The 13013-nt window shown below is 40.5% G+C and overlaps 1 protein-coding gene across 1 annotated transcript; it reads left to right on the top strand.

Moving 5' to 3' along the window:
* The first annotated feature begins 275 nt into the window (after positions 1 to 275).
* Positions 276 to 3519, top strand: agr2 (anterior gradient 2). Its single transcript, XM_075449224.1, has 8 exons — positions 276 to 366; positions 888 to 1031; positions 1134 to 1197; positions 1283 to 1335; positions 1510 to 1586; positions 2334 to 2397; positions 3136 to 3219; positions 3312 to 3519. The coding sequence occupies exons 2-8, from the start codon at positions 923 to 925 to the stop codon at positions 3359 to 3361; spliced, it is 501 nt and encodes a 166-aa protein (XP_075305339.1). The 5' UTR covers positions 276 to 366; positions 888 to 922; the 3' UTR covers positions 3362 to 3519.
* The last annotated feature ends 9494 nt before the right edge of the window (positions 3520 to 13013 follow it).

The raw sequence follows: 13013 nt of genomic DNA, 5'->3' as shown, positions 1-13013 counted from the left end.
TATTATGGTAGTTGCTAAAAATATGTGCTGATTTTGAATGTTTCAGTTAATTTATAAAGTGCATTCAAAAACAACAAATATTCATTAACTCTCAACATGAAATATTTATAGTCATAATCTTACACCAGGATGTCTTTGATTACCCATTTTCTCAGTGGAGTTTGGTTTGCAAACAAACGTTGTGCGTCACTGAGGCATTCCAGCACTGACGAAGGGAAGGGAGGAGGGAGGAGGGAGGAGGGAGGAGGGAGGGAGGAGGGCGGCCTCTCAGGGAACAGGTGCTTAAAAACAGGACAGGTGAGGTTTGTGGTACAGCAGATCCTGGAGCTCCCATCCTACATATTTCACCAGACCAGTCAAGAACAGGTGAGTTACAGCGTCTGTCCTGGCAGGCTGCCGCACCTTAGCATTGTATCTTTTTCATGTTGACCTCAAACTGCTTAATCTCTGGGCTGGAAAAGGTGCTCTTCTTCAGGTAGCTTCAGTTACAGTACAAGAGAAACTTGATTTCCATTGTGACCTCCAAAGGGAAGCTTAAGATGAGTATTGGGGTGTTTTTGATTCACTTTGATTTGAATAAGTGGGGTCAGTGTTTAAAATAAAAGACCTTGGTCATGACGTCCGCTTTTCTGATCCTTCTCACAGAAATAATGTTTTAGTGCGCATCCATTGAGCACCATGGTGCTCTTCACTGGTTTTCTCTCTGAGAATTAGCCTCTCAAATAATCTTTAGGTGAGCAGAATTCTTGAGTTAGGAACAACATGAAGAACACTTCAAGTGGGTAATGGGGATGTTTAAATTTCTGTCCATCTTAACAGACATGTCATTTCCACAATATTCTTTGATCACATCAATTTTCAAACTGTTTTTTGTGATTTGTTTCCAGCTCTCTTTGTTGTTGCTCCAGTTGGCCCTTTAAACATGATCAAGGCAGTGTTTTCTGTGCTCCTGGTCCTGGTGGCCATGTCCTCCACCTTTGCCAAATATCTCCCGAAGACTGGCAGGAGGATTCCACAGACTCTGTCCAGAGGTGTGTGACAACCAGTGGGAGCTGTTAGGACGTGTGGTGGTGGTGCGTGCAGGTAAGATGAACTGGAGTCTCTGATTTGAAATGGTGTCCATGTCTGTGCAGGGTGGGGTGATCAGCTGATCTGGGCTCAGACTTATGAGGAAGCTCTCTTTTGGTCCAGGTCAAGGTGAGAAACATTGAAATGCTGTTTTAACAGACTTACTGAGGTTGAACATTAAGTCAGTGAAATGTGTTGTTTTTTTTTGTTTCAGGAACAAGCCTGTGATGGTCATATTTCATCTGGAGGACTGCCCACACAGCCAGTGTAAGAGAAGCTGCTGCTCGGCTTATTCATTTACCATGCAGAATGAAATAAAACATGCTTTGTTCAAATAAGAGCTGAACCTCTTTGAGGAGAGAGCAGTCTTTGTTTGCTCTGGTGTGAAGCCAGCTCACACATCCTGCTGTTTTTCTGAGTTGTACCCACGTTTTCCTGCAGCACTGAAGAAGGTGTTCTCCGAGGACGACCAGCTCCAGAAGATTCTTGATGAGGATTTCATTGTCCTCAATCTGATGGTAGGTTACAAGACTTTTCAAACAACATTACTACAAAGAAATGTGTGTTTAAAGTCAAAATTCAATTTAATTCAGTTTTATTCATATAGCGCCAATTCACAACAAATGCCATCTCAGGGCACTTCAAAGATGTAGTCAGATTTAAGCCAATTATAATTAATTATAATAAAATCAATTCAGATTGATCAAATTCCAAATGACTCCAATTCCTACAAAGCCAATTTAAAAAAAAAGAAAGTATCCTAGCTAAGGAAACCATTAGATTGAAACTTCTCTTCCAACCCATCCCCCGTCCTGAGCTGCACGAGGCGACTGTGGAGAGAAAAAACTCCCTTTGAACAGGAAGAAACCTCCATCAGAACCAGAACCAGGAACCATCTGCCTGGACCAGCTGGGGGCTGAGAGGACAGGGGACAACAAACACTGTAACATCAGGACAGGGATACCTGTTGGAACAGGGAAACACAAGTTAATGACCAAAATGATGTCACATGTACATGGAGAGGAAAGAGAGCAGAGGGAGGAGAGGTGCATCATGGGAGCTCCCCCAGCAGGCTGGGCCTAAAGCAGAAAGCTTTTGTTTGATGCATCCTCATGTAACTTTGTTACAGCTCCTCCACCGTCTTCATATTATCATTTGGACTGCTTTTAAACTGAGCCCACATCAGCTCACACGGTCTATCCAGATGTTCCTGCTCACAGTACAAAGTTAACTCTGATTATTCATTTCTTTTTTCTCACCTGCAGTATGAAACCACAGACAAGCATCTCTCTCCTGATGGACAATATGTTCCACGGATTCTTTTTGTGGGTAAGACCTGTCTCTTGTGACTCCTCTCAGTTGGCTTTAACAGAGCTCACTATCAGATGGGCTTTTTTTTTTTAAATTTCACTCAGTTTTCACAACATTAAAGGCAAGACTTCACAACAGATATTATCCTCTAACTTTCTAAAGTAAAGGTATTATGTTGGCTGTGTATATAGATGAAAATAGGCAGCTGAGGATGTTCACACCAATAAGAGTAGCAGGATAAAACACTATCACTACCTATAGCCCTGCTTTGAAAATGCTACTAAAGTACAAACACTGAGAATGTACTCACACACAAAAAAGTGAGTGTTTAAGAAAACTATGTTAAAGACACTGGTGTAAATCAGCTTGAAAACAGACATACCTCAGATCTGTTGCTCCCCATTCACTGCATGTCGCACACACATACCAACAGATAAATAGCTGAGTCTCTACTCAGGACAAAGCAAATATCGAGATATTTCCACATAAACAATGACTTGCCCTAACATATTTTTAACTAGCTTTAGAGAACAGTGACTGCCAAAGAATGACTGCAAATGTTAAAGGAGCAGAAAGCTCTCCGCCTGTCACCTACCACACAGGAACTTTGTATTATTTCTTCCTTTCAAAGTCACAGTTGTTCTTTGAAACATTTTCTTGACCTACAGCTGGTGGCTGAAGGGATTTTAAAGCAGCTTTCACATGATTTATGAGCATGTCTGCTTCCACTCACACTCTCAACCCATCTCTCCGTAGACCCCTCAATGACAGTGAGAGCTGACATCAATGGTCGCTATGCCAACCGCATGTATGCTTATGAACCAAGTGACATCAGCCTCTGTAAGTGCTGCAGACGGGAAGTTGGCATTCAGACTGTTTGCTAGCTTTGTGTGTTTGTCAGTAGGATTCAAAGTTTCCTATCTCTCCCTTAGTGATAAGCAACATGCAGAAGGCCAAGAAGCTCCTGAAGTCGGAGCTGTGAGCACCAGGACGGACCCTGCGGTCCCTGATGACACAGAAAACTGAGCACTTCCTCTCAGCTGTACTCTGAATGTTTCTTCCCTGAACTGCCATGCTGATCCATAACTGTTTTGCTGTCATCACCTCTGTTTTGAATAAATACACAACTGTTCATACGTATATTGTCAGTTGAGTGGTCTGTCTTTTTTTGTTTGCCTTAACATTACTTGGGAATATGAAACACAAGAGAAAATCTGTATGTTGTGTCTATAATCTCTTTAAAAGTGAAGTAAATTAGAAATGTTTGTTCTTGGGCACAGTCTGGCTATTTGAATGAGCTCCCAGCGGACATTAGCGCTCAGATGAGCTACCTCATGTACCTCATGTACCTCATGTACCTCATGTACCTCATGTACCTCATGTACCTCATGCCACCAACTAGTGAATTTTAGGAAATCCTACTAATGGGATAGCCTAGATATCTAGACGCCCCAAGCGACCGCAAATTGAATTTGCTCCGGGGCTGGTCTAGTCACTTGTGGTCGTTTTGCGAGGCTGAAAATCGAAACTTAATCAGGCCAATCAAATCGTGAGGAGCGGGGTCGGAGGCCGGGCTACCTAGTGACGACAGAGGTGTGACGTTTCAGTGTGTAGTTCCAGAGAGAGGTAAACAATGGCTGCGCCCAGCCAACAGGCTTTCGAGTTGGCTTTGGCAGCGACTCTAGAAGATTTAAACATACAGTTTTCTTTGCGAGACGAACAGATAACTGCACATAAGTTTTTCTTGAAAGGACGTTTTCGGAGTTTTGCTCACCGGCTACGGTAAAAATTTAATTTACCAGCTTGCTCCGTTGGTGGGTCGACGCTCTGATTGGTTGTTGCGCCATCCTATTGTGTGGCGTTGAGTGCAGAGGCAACTTAACAGACAACCGTTTATCCCGCCCACACTGCTATCCAGCGTCACTAGACCCCTGTACAGCTTTTTGGGAAGCTTTCACCCAAGAACTTCCAGGGAATGTGATTGTGCGATTGGTGGAGTGCAAAGCTTCTTTTAAAGTGCTTTTTCCACCCTCTGTCACACTCACACAAGACATTTCTTTTAAATGTTAAAAAATCATTACCATTGTCACCATAGTTTCAGAATGGCATAAAAAACATCCAGTGACATATTCTGTTCAAACCTACTGTCTTAGTGTGCTCTGAGGAAAGTTTATTATCTTCCAGACATGAGTCAGCCTTCACCACTGAGCAGAGAAGCATGTCGGTGCTACAGAACCGCAGAGGAACCCTCCTGTGTGGCTGCAGTTGCACAGCATGGCCGTTGTTAGCCTTGGGCAACACCGAATCTAGAAAGGGAACCATTTGGATAAGGCTTGTTATTTTAAGGCACATACTTGATTGGATTAAATATTTGTCACCTGCTGAAAAATAACTACTGTAGATTATTGCTAAATTGGCTAATTTTTTCTATCTGACCAATATACTCAATTTGCTAAGAACCAATGATAGGGGATCCTTTCTCCCACGACAGGCATCAAGCAGGCCTTCTGTTATCAGTCAGTGCCGATTGGTCTCATAAACTGTGATTTCAACATGTAGGAGTCTAGCCGAGTTCCAAAATAATCTGGTAGATAACTAGCTTAGACAATTTTTGCACTTTAATAAAACATTACAACAAGAGTATATCACAAGAAATATATACAATAGATAATAAATGATAAGCTGCAATGAATCAGTGCTGGAGAGGTTAGAAACCCCGGTAGGGCTTATCAAGAACCTCACCATTAAAATAAATAAACAAAATTAAATGTATCTCATCAGAATAAAACAACAAATGGAAATTGTTTTTGAATTGGCTCTATATGAACAAATTGGATTATTTTATGAATTATGATTACTATTAATTAATTGAATTCCAATTGGCTTGAATTGGACTTTATTATCTAAGTGCCTTGAGATGACATTTGTTGTATTTGGCACTATATAAATAAAAATGAATTGAATTGAATTAATGAGAGAAAAAAAAACAATAAAGAATAAAAACAACATCACTAAAATCAGTAATTAAGCAATGAATCAAGAAATAAATTATAATAAATCAAGGGAGTAAATTGCAATGGCAATGATAAACAAAAAAGAGAAGAGAAAGTATTAAGACAATCCCATTAAGTACAGATAATCTTTTAATTTCCTTTTATAAACGGGTAGGGAGGGAGAGCTGTTTGTCAGGTGAATATACTTGTTCCATAAAGTTACACCTTTATACTTGATGGAAAACTGTGCTCTAGTGGTACAACAGAGTGGGATATGAAGCAGCTTGGATTGTCGAGTTGTTCTGGAGTGAATGTTTGAGTTATTCTGAAAATATTGTTGGAAATGAGATGGAAGTGTGTGTCCCTGATACCGGACTTTGAAGACAAAAATACATGTTTCCATAGTGTTAATGTTGTAAATGGACAATATCTTTGATTTGGAAAATAAAGGGGCAGATGCGGCTGTGGACTCTGAACTAGTGACTATTCTGATAAAAGGTTTCTGAATTAAGTGGAGTTTATGTAAGTATGTAGGAAAAGTACATGCCCAGGCAATATTGCAATAACATAGATATGGATATACAAGACTATAATATAACGTAACCTATTAAGGTATTTATGAACCTTCCTGATAATTCCCACAGATTTAGAATTTTTTTTGACACATAATCAATATGTTCTTTCCACAAGCATTTTTCATCAACTATTACCCCCAAGAAGCGAGTGGAATAAACTCTGGATTTCATTTCCTTCAATATAGACTTTAGCATGATCAAATATCTTCTTGCCAGCAAAAATTATATAATTAGATTTCTTTATGTTTAGTGACAATTTATTTAATTGAAACCATTTTGAATAAGCTAGGAGACCAGTTAGCTTCAGAAATGAGGGCTTTAAAGTGCTTATGGGAAAAAAAAGGATTTGTGTCGTCTGCAAATAAAATAGGTGTTATAGAACCTAATACAGCATCAAAATCATTTACATAAATCAAAAAATAGTAAAGGACCAAAAATTGAACCTTGTGCCCCACCACAGGTCATAACTTTTTTGTTGGACATACAGTTACTAAAATAAACAAATTGACTTCTATTGACAACATAACTCTTGTTAAAGGATAAGACCGGTTTTTTGACATTGGGCCCTTGATTTCACATTATAACATGATGTTCTACTCACCCCTGCTTGTTGTTGGTCATTTGGAGCTGTTCCGAAGATATTCGCGAGGCGTCTGGCTGCTCTCTTGAGATATTCGGCCATGAAACGGTTTCCTATGGGCAAGCTTATACAGGCACAAACTATGCTGTTTATAATTTATTAATTACTCTACACTAGCACTGATAACGTGGAGGTGCGTCGCTTACTTAAAAAAATCCGGGTTACTAATTTTGAATTTTAGCCGAATGAATAAATAGGCAGCAGGTCTGTGGGCTGTCTGTGGCAGTAGCACGAGGAGGACGTCAGTAACACCCACTTTACGACGAAAAAAATCAAAATTACAATAACCCGAATTTTTTTAAGTAAGCGACGCACCTCCACGTTATCAGTGCTAGTGTACAGTAATTAATAAATTATAAACAGCATCGTTTGTGCCTGTATAAGCTTGCCCATAGGAAACCGTTTCATGGCCGAATATCTCAAGAGAGCAGCCAGACGCCTCGCGAATATCTTCGGAACAGCTCCAAATGTTCAACAACAAGCAGGGGTGAGTAGAACATCATGCTATAATGTGAAATCAAGGGCCCAATGTCAAAAAACCGGTCTTATCCTTTAAGGAAAATTAATTCTTATATGCATTATATTGAGTGTTACTGTGTGTGATACGGTGTGTAACCTGCAAATGACCTCACTGCAGGATACCACCCTGTCCTGTTTTCTTTATTCCTGTTTTACAATGGTGGGGTTGTTAGAATAGATAGAGATATAGATAGCTGCACTTTAAGGGGGAGAGGGATGAAGCTGAGTTTTATGAGTATGTCTGGGTAACCTCAACTATGGTTGGGAGAGGAAAGGTAGAACAAAGATACTATATCTGTAAGAAACCTCTGGCAGAACCAGACCCAGGAAGGGTGGCCATCCGCCTCCACCAGCTGGGGTTTGAGAAGACAGAAAAGAGGGGACAACAAACACTGTAACACCATTCAAAGGATACCTGTTGGAACAGGGAAACACGAGTTAATGACCACAATAATGTCACATGTACATAATATCATTTGAGAAATTAAATGGGGGAAAAAGAGAGTAAAGTGAGGAAAGGTGTGACAGATGAGGCCCCCCAGCAGTCTGGGCCTATAGCAACTTAACTATGGGATGTTTCAGGATCACCTGAGCCATCCCTAACTATAAGCTTTATCAGAAAGGAAAGTTTTAAGCCTGGTCTTAGAAGTGGAAAGGGTGTCTGCTTCCCGGACATTTACTGGCAGCTTATTCCCCAAGAGAGGGGCCTGATAACTGAAGGCTCTGCCTCCCAAAATGGCAGCTGGTTCCACAGAGAGGGGCCTGATAACAGAAGGCTCTGCCTCCCAAACTGGCAGCTGGTTCCACAGAGAGGGGCCTGATAACTGAAGGCTCTGCCTCCCATTCTACTTTTAGAAACTCTGGGAACCTCAAGTAAACCTACAGTCTGAGAGCAAAGTGCTCTGTTAGGAAAATATCTTACAATGAGATCTTTAAGATATGATGGAGCTCGGTCATTAAGAGCTTTATATGTGAGGAGAAGAATCTTAAATTCTATTCTGAATTTAACAGGGAGCCAATGAAGAGAAGCTAAAACTGGAGAAATATGATCTCTCCTGTTAGTTCTCATCAGAACTCTGGCTGCAGTATTTTGGATCAACTGAAGGCTTTTCAGAGAATATGTGGGACAGCCCAATAATAAAGAATTACAGTAGTCCAATCCTGAAGTAACAAATGCATGGACTAGTTTTTCTGCATCACTCTGAGACAAGATGTTCCTGATTTTAACAATATTATGAAGGTGAAAGAAGGCAGTCCTAGAAACCTGTTTTATATGCGAGTCAAATGATAAATTCTGGTCAAAAATAACTCCAAGGTTCCTCACTTTAGAACTAGAAGCCAAGGAAATACCATCTAGAGTAACTATATAGCTAGACAATTTCTCCCTGAAGCGCTCAGGTCCAAAGATAACGACTTCAGTTTGTCTGAATTTAGAAGCAGACAGTTCTGAGTCATCCAGGTCTTTATGTCTTTAAGACATGCTTGTAGTCTGACCAACCTATTGGGTTCATCTGGTTTCATAGATAAGTACAGCTGAGTATCATCAGCATAGCAATGGAAATTTATGCCATGCTGTCTAATAATGTTACCTAATGGAAGCATGTATAAAGTGAAAAGAATCGGTCCAAGCACAGAACCCTGAGGAACTCCATGACTTACTCTGGTGTGTGAGGAAGATTCTTCATTTACAAGAACAAACTGAAATCTATCAGATAAATATGATTTAAACCAGCCTAATGCAGTTCCTTTAATCCCAATAACATGTTCAAGTCTGTGTAATAAGATACTGTGATCGACCGTATCAAATGCAGCACTGAGATCCAACAGGACAAGCACAGACACAAGTCCGCTATCAGAGGCTAAGAGGAGATCATTGGTAACTTTCAGCGTTGCAGTTTTTGTGCTATGATGCACTCTGAATCCTGACTGAAACTCTTAAACAGATTATTTCTGTGGAAATGATCACAAAGCTGAGCTGCAACTATTTTTCAAGAACTTTAGACATAAAAGGGAGATATGATATAGGTCTATAATGAGCCAACACCTCTGAATCAAGAGTAGGTTTTTTAAGTAAAGGTTTAATTACAGCAACCTTAAAAGTCTGAGGTACATATCCTGTCAACAAAGACAGATTGATCAAATCCAATATGGAAGTGTCAATTAATGGGAAAACCTCCTTGAACAGTCTGGTTGGGATTGGGTCTAAAACACAAGTTGATGGTTTAGAAGAGACTATTGCTGTTGTTAGCTCAGAGAGATCAACTGGGCAGAAGCCGTCTAAATACAAATCAGGTTCTAAAGATACTTCTAAAGCTGCTGTACTTTATGATACATCACTGATAATAGTGGGAAGGACTCCATCAATCTTCTCTCTAATAGAAATAATTTTATTGATAAAGAAGCTCATGAAATCATCACTGCTGAGAGTTAAAGGAATACCTGGCTCAACAGAGCTCGGACTCTTTGTCAGACTGGCTACAGTGCTGAAGAGAAACCTGGGATTGTTCTTATTCTCTTCTATCAATGATGAATAATAAGCAGTTCTAGCTTTACGAAGGGCTTTCTTATACGTTATTAAACTATCTTTCCAGACTAATTGAGACTCTTCTAAATTAGAGGAACGCCACTGTCTCTCCAGCTTTCTTGCAGTCTGCTTTAAAGCACGCAGCTGTGAATTATACCAAGGAGCCATCCTCTTCAGGCTGATTACCTTCCTTTTCAGAGGGGCAACATTGTCCAGTGCTGTACGCATTGAAACTATAGTGCTGTCAACAAGAGAGTCAAGTGTTGCTGGAGTAAAGTTTAGGTAGTCGTCCTCTGTCATATCTGCACATGGCAGTGAAGAAAAGGATGATGGAATTAATTCTTTAAATCTGGTTACAGCATCCTCTGATAGACACCTTCTATATGTACATTTCTTCTCAGAAACTGTATAGTCAAGTAATGTAAACTCAAAGGTTATCAGAAAATGGTCAGATAAGACAGGGTTATGAGGGAACACTGTTAACTGTTCACTCTCAATGCCATAAGTCAGCACAAGATCAAGGGTGTGATTAAGGCAGTGAGTCGGTCTGTGTACACTCTGAGAAAATCCAATAGAGTCCAATATAGAATTAAAGTTCATATTCAGGCTGTCATTTTCAACATCTACATGAATATTAAAGTCACCCACTACAATGACTTTATCTGTACTCAGCACTAACTGGGATAAAAACTCTGAGAATTCAGACAGAAACTCAGAATAAGGGCCAGGTGGACGATACACAACAACAAACACAAGAGGTTTCTGTGATTTCCACTTTGGGAAAAACTGAGAATCAGAGATTCAAAAGAGCTCAAACTAATCTTGGGTCTGGGACTGATTAGTAACCCTGATCTGAAGATAGCTGCCACTCCTCCTCCTCTGCCTGTGGTTCCAGGAACGTGAACATTTAAACAGTCAGAGGGAGTTGCTTCATTAATGCTAACATGATCCTCCTGCTGCAGCCAGGTTTCTGTAAGACAAAATATATCAATATGATGATCACAAATCAACTCATTCACTAACAGAGACTTGGAAAGGAGAGATCTATTCAGCAAACCACATTTGGTTTGCATATCAACGTCACCCAAAACGCTTTGGCAGCCTAAAAAGTCCCAATGAAGTCCATGTTAGACTACCGGTAACTTCATAATCATTACTAAGTAAATGAGCATTTAACGACAAACTAATGCTATATAAACACAGCTAACAAACCTCTGAGGAAATGGACGCTGCAGACACGGGCATTAGCAGTCTCTGCTCCTCCCGACCGCAGACATAGTGTTCAAATCCACTTTTTACGGTGTTTTTCTGTGAGCTTTTTACATTTCTCATCTTTGTGAACGACTATCTTCGGTACCTTTTCCTTTTCTTGGTTAGAACGATTAGAGCAACCATAAAACTCACAAAACAGGCATTTTTTCAGACGTCAAATCCTCAGTTCACTTCCTGCCCTCCATCTTTCCCTGTAGCCCTTACTGTCACCACTCTGAGGTCACTGCCAACAGACCCACATTAGAGAAAAAGGAAAGATCAACCGAGTTGGAAGTTTGGTCAGAGCAAGATCTAACTGAAGATCAGCTGAGCAGCTTCCCAGGAAATAATGAATTACAAAGCTTAAAAGTTCCAAACACTTTTTCTTTCTGATGACAGATAACCTCCAAACCACCATGCTGTTCCATAATGTTCCCAGTCTAAGTTTTTATTTGTTCTCAGCATTTCACCTGGTATCCTTAGCTTTGTCATAAATGCTCTCAAGATTATTTGAACATGTCATGTCCAATTAATTAGAACTTTGATTCATTTAACAGGCCCCACCCTGAGGAAAATTACCATTAGAGGCTCCTTTTCTTTAAATCTACAACGTTTGATGAAATAACAAACAAAAGTCCCACTGATGGTGATTAAAGTTGAGTAAGTAAACTCTTTGTTATTGCTTTGACCAGATTAGTGAAAGGTTGTTGTGCATTGATCTTATTGAAGGGATCTGGGATCTGCTTGGGTCAGAGTGAGTTAGCATTCAGCTTCTTCTTCTCTCATTCAGCCCCGAGAGCGAGGACAGTCCAAACAACACGTTTATATACAGTTCTGAGTGATCAGTGGCCGGTACTTTTATAGCACCATTTCAGAAGCTTATTCTGAATGCATACAATTTGTGTTTGGCGGTATGGCTCTGTTCGGAGGAAGTTCCCGACTTTTCCATGAGCTCCATGGAAGCCAAGACAGGGAACAGTAGCATCCTCAGGTGGAGTGCCTTCCATTTGCTGTAAAGGCAACAAACCCCCCAACAGACCATACCGGAACGCAGACCAGCCAATTGATTAGTTGGAACTAGGGTATCCTACCCCCCAACGAATTATTAGCTACCAACGTGTGTCACCATTATGATTAGTAGTAGTAATATTACAAAAATAATTATTAAACCGCGACTAAGCTTGACGTTAAAAGGTGGAACTGCCGTAGGCCTACATTAATGCAGATTGAAATGTGATGCGAGTATTTATTTGGGGCAAGCATTGAACTCAACCACTTAGGTACACCATAAAAAATACAGTCGGTCTCCACAGCAGCGACAGCGCTTTGCGGCAAAGCAGAGCAAGATTCAAGCAAAGCAGAGCAAGATCCGAGCAAAGCAGAGCAAGATCCGATCCAAGACCAGCAAAACGAGATCCAAGCAAAGCAAGATCCAAGCAAGCAGAACAGGATCCAAGCCAGCAGAACAGGATCAAAGCAAAGCAGAGCAACATCCAAGCAAAGCAGAGCAAGATCCGCTCCAAGAACAGCAAAACGAGAGCCAAGCGAAGCAGAACAAGATCCAAGCAAAGCAGAGCAACATCCAAGCAAGCAGAGCAACATCCAAGCAAGCAGAGCAACATCCAAGCAAGCAGAGCAGCATCCAAGCAAAGCAGAGCAACATCCAAGCAAAGCAGAGCAAGATCCGATCCAAGAACAGCAAAACAAGATCCAAGCAAAGCAGAGCAACATCCAAGCCAAGCAGAGCAACATCCAAGCAAAGCAGAGCAACATCCAAGCAAGCAGAGCCTTTAACACACTTCATCTGACCCACCTAGGAAGTTAAAGTCACCGTGAGCTTGCATATTTTTGCTATCCACACGATTAAACAAGCCATAAAGCATAACACAAATGACCTCTGTCATTGCTGTTCATGCCATCAATTCCGGGAGCGGTTTTAATGATTTGACTTCATCCCAAATTTATTTTCGATCTTAATCAGCATCTTTCATGCAAAGTTAAGCCCTAACAGTGGCTCTTGTTTTATTTAAACAGAGGCATAAGCTGCACAATGTCTTTTTTTTTTTTTTTTTTTTTTTTTTTTAAACCCGAGCCACCTAAAAATGTATTCCACTGTTTAAAAATTTATAATT

The sequence above is a fragment of the Odontesthes bonariensis genome, chromosome 18 (assembly GCF_027942865.1).
Source record: "Odontesthes bonariensis isolate fOdoBon6 chromosome 18, fOdoBon6.hap1, whole genome shotgun sequence".
Lineage (NCBI taxonomy): Eukaryota > Metazoa > Chordata > Actinopteri > Atheriniformes > Atherinopsidae > Odontesthes > Odontesthes bonariensis.
This window is presented reverse-complemented; position numbering and strand designations above follow the sequence as displayed.